General features: G+C 33.1%; 1 protein-coding gene across 1 annotated transcript in view; it reads left to right on the top strand.

Moving 5' to 3' along the window:
• Positions 1–3,116: 3,116 nt before the first annotated feature.
• UBA6 (ubiquitin like modifier activating enzyme 6) overlaps positions 3,117–6,314 on the top strand; it is a gene marked incomplete at its 3' end in the record, with an annotated part of 83,842 nt that continues 80,644 nt past the window's right edge. The window contains 2 exon segments of the mRNA XM_019631458.1: positions 3,117–3,136; positions 6,063–6,125. Of these exon segments, the coding sequence (XP_019487003.1) occupies positions 3,117–3,136; positions 6,063–6,125 (83 nt within the window).

Here is a 6,314-nt window from a genome sequence, read left to right as displayed (position 1 = left end):
GAGTGATTTGATTTTTTTGTCATCTGTGTGCAGTGTAGCATAGTGGTTACGAGTATGGTTGCTAAGACTAGACTACCTGGGTTGAATCTTGCCGCCAATATTTATAAGTTACTTAATTTCCCTGTACTTAAGTTTTCCTCTCTGTAAAAATGGGAATAATAATAGTTTAAAACTTCTATGAGAATTTTTATGAGGATTAAATGAGTTAATACAAGTAAAACACTAAGACAATCTGTGGTACATAATAAACATTTAGTAAGTGATAGCTGTTATTTGTACATATCAGCACTATTCAGGTACTTATATACGAGGAGAGAATAAAAAAATATACAATCATAGTGGGGGATTTTTCAAATGTTGCTTTTATAAATCAAGAGAACAAGTAGACAAAAAAAATCAACAGGTATAGATTTCATCCTCATGACTGTTAAAATTAAACCAAAGCATACATAAAGATGTTTTTTCTAACAACTATAGAGGACTCATTTTTTTCAAGAACACATGGAACATTTGTAAAATTAACCAAAGAAATACTCTGAAATCATATAGATTGGGATGAATATTCACAGTGTGTTTAATCTATAAATCAACACAAACTATAACTAGAAAATTCCCCGTAAAATTAGAAATTTAAAAATATACTTCAGGGCCAGCCGAGTGTCTTAGTTGGTTGAGCGTATGAGCTCTGAGCAACAGGGTCACCGGTTCGATTCCCACAAGGGCCAGTGAGCTGCACCCAAGCTGAGTGGCCAACAGGTGGCAGGATGGCTCAGCTGGTGAGAGCACATGCTCCTAACAACATGGTTGCTGGTTCGACTCCCACATAGGATGGTGGGCTACGCCCCCCACAACTAAGATTGAACACAGCACCTTGAGCTGAGTGGCTTCGATTTGCCGACAGGCGGCCGGATGGCGACTGGACTTGGAGCTGAGCTAGCTGTTCCCTCCACAACTAAGACTGAAGGACAGCAACTTGGCTGTTCTCCTTCCCCAATTACCCAACTCTGTTCCAATTCCCCTTTAAAATCTTTAAACACACACACACACACACACACACACACACACACACAGTGTGTGTGTGTGTGTGTGTGTTTATACTTCAGATTAACCCATAAGTCAAAAAGGAATCATAATTAAAATTGGAAAATAATAATGAAAGTACTATATTGAAATTTAGGATGCTATTTCAGATCAGTTAAATTTTTATACATGTATTTTAGAAAAGAAAACTAGAAAATTAATGTTTTTATTTCAGGAAACTAGGGAAATAGAAAATGGTAGAATTTATTAGCATAGGAAACGTTTCAAAGGCCAACCAAGTTCACAGACACCAGCCGAGAGCTAGTGTAAGCAGGCTAAAGTTCAGGCCCTATGTGTTAACTTTTTCCTGCACATTAAGAATATGAAACTACACAGGGACTTTGATATACTGCCAGAAGGGGAAAGTAAATTGGTACATCTACTTTGGAAAACAGTTTGGCATTGTCTAATAAAGTTAACCCTGAGTTTCCTCTTTTAGATGTAGAAACTACTATACATGTATACCAGGAGACATAAGAATGCTCATAGACTAATTATTGGCAACTGTTCAAAACTACAGAATATCTAAATTAATGGTATCTTTATTACAACAGAATGGTAGCAGATATGAAAATTAATGAACAGCTACATGCATTGATATGAATAAATCTCATAAATATAATTTCATTCAAAAGAAGCAAGACGCAGAAAAAGACATTCAAAATGATCCCATTTATATAAAGTTCCAAAACAGNCCCTTTCGAATACAGCATAACATAGTGGCTGAGCATATAAACTTTGGTATGAGATCTGAATTTGAATCATCCTCCACTGTTTATGAGTGTGATTTTAATCGTTACTTAACCTCTTGAGTCTAACCTTTATATTCCTTCATTTTTTTCATAATTTATTCAAGAAATAATGAGAAAAATGTATACAAATTGTAAATCATAAAGAAAAGAGCCTAAGAGCTCGATAATTTCTAGTTATTATTTACCATGTATTACGGCCATATCTGTCTTTTTAGCTTTCCTGTCACTCCTCACCGGTTTACACTCCAGCATCATATTTTTTAGCCTTGTCAAACTTGACATACATATTGTTAGGGATTTGATTTTACCCTACTTATAAGTTTAATGCTAGGCTATTATTGTCTAGTGGATTAAGACAGAATATGTGAAAATTCTAGGTTTCAGAGACAAAAAATTTATTATATAGCATGTAGTGTGGACATCAGCAAGTCTCATGGGGACGATGCCCTGAGCCATGATGGATGCTTTGTACGAGTACATAGCACATTTACATCACAGCTGAGGAACACTGAATTTGGGGGACCCACCATTTTATGGCAAGCAGTAAGCAAGCTTGCTATTTGTCTTGGAAACAGACTCACCTCATCCCTCATGGTTATGTGCTACAAACACAACTCTGAGAAAACACCCGAGTAAAGAGCGGTCAGGACCTTCCTCGCTAGGCATATCTAAAGAGACCTGGTGGTGTGTCAAAGACCCATGAAGGAGTGTCTCCCAACAGAATAGATATTCTTTTGCAATTTTATTGAGGTATAATTGATATAGTAAACTGTACATATTTAATGTGTACAGTTTATGTGTTTTCACATGTGTATATATTCATGATATCATCACCACAATTTAGGTCATGAACATACCCATCACACCCAGACATTTTCTTTGTGCCCCTTTGTAATCCTTTCCTCTCTTCTCTCTCCAGCTACTATTTCCCCAAGCCACCAATCTGCATTTTATCATTGTAGAATCGTTTTAATTTTCCATAATTTTATGTAAATGGAATCATATAGCATGTGCAGTTTTGGAGGGGTATGGCTTTTTTCACTCAGTGATTTTGAAATGATTTATCTACACGTATATTGTTGTATCAGCAATTTGTTCCTTTTTATTGCTGAGTTGTATTCTATTATATGGATATACTACAGTTTATTTAACTGTTAAGTGTTGATGGATATTTGTTTTTTTTCCAGGTTTTAGCTATTACAAATAAGCCTGCCATGAGAATTTATATACACATTTTAGGGTAGACATTTGCTTTCATTGACTCTCTTGGATAAATATCTAGAAATGAATGCTTGTGTTATATGGTAGGTGTATTTTTAACTTTTAAAGAACTCCAAAATGTTTTTCAAAGTGGTTGCACCATTTTACATTCCCACTAGTAGTGTATTAGGGTTTTAATGCCCCACATGTACACTCAGTACCTAGTATGGTCACTCATTTTAAGTTTAGGCATTTGAGTTTGTGTATAGTGATATTACATTGTGGTTTTAATTTGCATTTCCCTAATGAATAATGGTCCTAAGCATCGTTTCATGAGCCTATTTGTCATCTCTCTTTTTTGATGAAATGTCTCTATAAACCTTTTGCCTTTCTTTTTTTTTGTTAGATTGTTTGTCTTATTGAGTTCTTTATGTACTCTGTATACATATTCTTTGTTATATAAGATTACAAATGTTTTCTCCTAATTTGTGGCTGGACTTATTTTATAACAATGTCTTTTGCAGAACAAAATTTTAAATTTTGCTAAGATACAATATTTTATATATAATTCATACTGTTTTGTACTATTTAAAAAATGTTTGCGAAACTCAAGGACTCTTAACATTTTCTCTGTTGTTATCTTCTTGAAGTTCCATAGTATTAACCCTTAAATTTAGGTCTATGATCCATTTCAAGTTAATTTTCATATATGATGTGAGGTAAGGGCCAAGGTTTATTTTTTTCCATATAGCTCTCCAATGTTTCACCATCGTTTGTTTAAAATTATCCATCCCCATTGAATTTCCTGGGTTTCTTTGACAGAATTCAATAGACTATCTGTGGCTTTATTTCTGGAATCTTCTATTTCAGTGATCTATATGTCTCTCTTTACACCAGTCCCACCCACACTATAGCTTTATTTGAAATCTTGGAATTTGGGAGTATAATTCTTCCAACTTTGATCTGCTTCGACATAGTTGGTTTGACTCTTCTCTTCTAGGTCCTTTGAATTTCCACAAACATTTTAGAATCAGCTTGTTGATTCTTTAGAAAAAACAAAATCTGCCTAATATTTTGTTTGAAATTGTGCTGATTATAGTTCAATTTTGGGAATATTGACATTTTAACAATATTGAATTTTAAGATCCATTAACGTGGTGTGTGTGTCAATTTACTTCTTTTGTCTATCCTAGATCTTGGACAACTGTTATCAGATTTACCCCTAAGTATTTCTATCTTTTCATACTATTGTAAATGGTAATTTTTAAATTTCAATTTCCAATTATTCATTACTTTTAAATTGGAGCACAGTTGATTTTTGCATATTTATTTCTTATCCTGCAATCTTGCTAAACTCGCTTATTCTAATAAATTTTTTTGTAAATTCCATAGGATTTTCTAGTCACGTTGTTTGAAAATAATGAAGGTTTACTCCCTGTTTTCCAGTCTGGATGCCTTTTATTTCTTTGTGTTGCCTTACTCCACTGGCTGGAACTTATAATACAGTATTGAATGGAAGTAGTGAATGTGGACAGCAGCATGTATTTCCTCATCATTGGCAGAAAACAGCCATTTTTCCATGGTGAAGTATGATCTTAGCTGTAGGCTTTTCATAGAAACTCTTCATTAGCTTGAGGAGGTACCCTTCTATTATTAGTTTTGTTGTTGTTTTAAATCAAAATGAATGTCAGGTTGTCAAACACTTTTTCTGCATTCATTGAGGTGATCATATGGTTTTTCTTTAGTCTTTTAATGTAATGAATTACAATGATGACTTTTAGAATATTATACCACCTTTGCATTTTATAGGATAAAACCTATTTGGTCATGATTTTTTATACATTTATATGTATATATAAATTCTGTTAATAATTTTTGCATCTTTGTGAAGTGTGGAGTATTTTTTTATTGGTTTTGTCTGGGTTTGGTATTATTTCTTTAAGTTTTTGTTAGAATTCACAGTGAAGCTATCTGTCTTTGGAGTTTTCTTTGTTGGAAAGTTTTTTTACTACAAAATCAACATCTAATAGATATAGAGATATTTATATAATATATTTCCTCTTGAGTGAGCTTTGATAGTTTGTATCTTTCAGGGAATATGTNTCATAAACTTGTTGTAAGGGTTAACTGAGTTAGAACATCTAAAGCACTTAACACAATATGGGCACAGTGTTAACTTATTAAATCTTAGATACTGTTTTAGGTATTTGGAATACAGTAGTGATTTTTTTTTTTACAGTAGTGAATTCTTAATGGATCATACATTCTATATGGGAAAGCAGACAGTTAATACACAGTTAATGATAAGTGATTTGAAGAAAATACCGCAGGTGAAATATAATGGTTTGGCCTTAGATTATACTGATTGAAATAGTGAGAAGTGATTAGATTTGAGATCTCTTTTGAAGAGCTAACAGGACTCAAAGATGGAGAAAATGAGAGGAAAAGTTAAGATCCCTAGATGTTTTGGCCTGAGCAAGTAAATGGTAGTATCAGAAACTGAATTGTGAGAGACTGTGAAAGAAGAGATTAAGCAGGGGAAACTGAATTCTGTTTTTTGATACTAACTGAACATCAGAATAGTGATAGTGTTCTGGCAGATGTGTAAAATCTGGAGGTTAGAAGAGAGATCAAACATGGAATAATAAGTTTAGATATCATCAGTATATTGGTAAATTTCAGGGACTGAGATTAGGAATACTGTATATTAGAGAAGGTTTATGGGGCACTCCAACAAAATTGTTAAAATATAGATTTATCAGAATATATGTAACAATGATAAAACAACACCTGAAAAAATAACCATGGGCTGTAATTTTACTGTATACACAGAAGGCATAGGCAATCTGAATTTAATTTTGACCTATTTTTAAAATTCTAGTAAAGTAGATAATAAAATGTGTATCTGGTTTGTAAAACCTCCTTTAGTAACTAGTGAATCTGATCCCATGTATAATTGAATGTTACATTACAGGATGTGAATATTGAATAACCATACTTGCCCTTATAAATTATGTTTTATTTTTTCAGTACAAATAAAAATTTGCCCATCATGTCAACAGAATCTGTGGAGATTGATGATGCATTATACAGGTAAGAACCTTATGGAAACTGAGTCACTGTTCCTGTTCTTTGTTCTGAAATAGTGGAATAGTCTCTTTGAAGAGATACCATTTAGACCTATACAGAATTTTGTAAATATATCCTAAGAGTTATTCTCAAGTTAAAATGTGATTTTTTTTTTTTTAAGATTTTTATTGGGTAATTGGGGGATGGGAACAG

This window comes from Hipposideros armiger, unplaced genomic scaffold (genome assembly GCF_001890085.2).
Source record: "Hipposideros armiger isolate ML-2016 unplaced genomic scaffold, ASM189008v1 scaffold_1001, whole genome shotgun sequence".
NCBI classification, from domain to species: domain Eukaryota; kingdom Metazoa; phylum Chordata; class Mammalia; order Chiroptera; family Hipposideridae; genus Hipposideros; species Hipposideros armiger.
The sequence above is the reverse complement of the archived record's forward strand: the minus strand, read 5'-3'. Positions and strand labels throughout refer to the sequence as shown.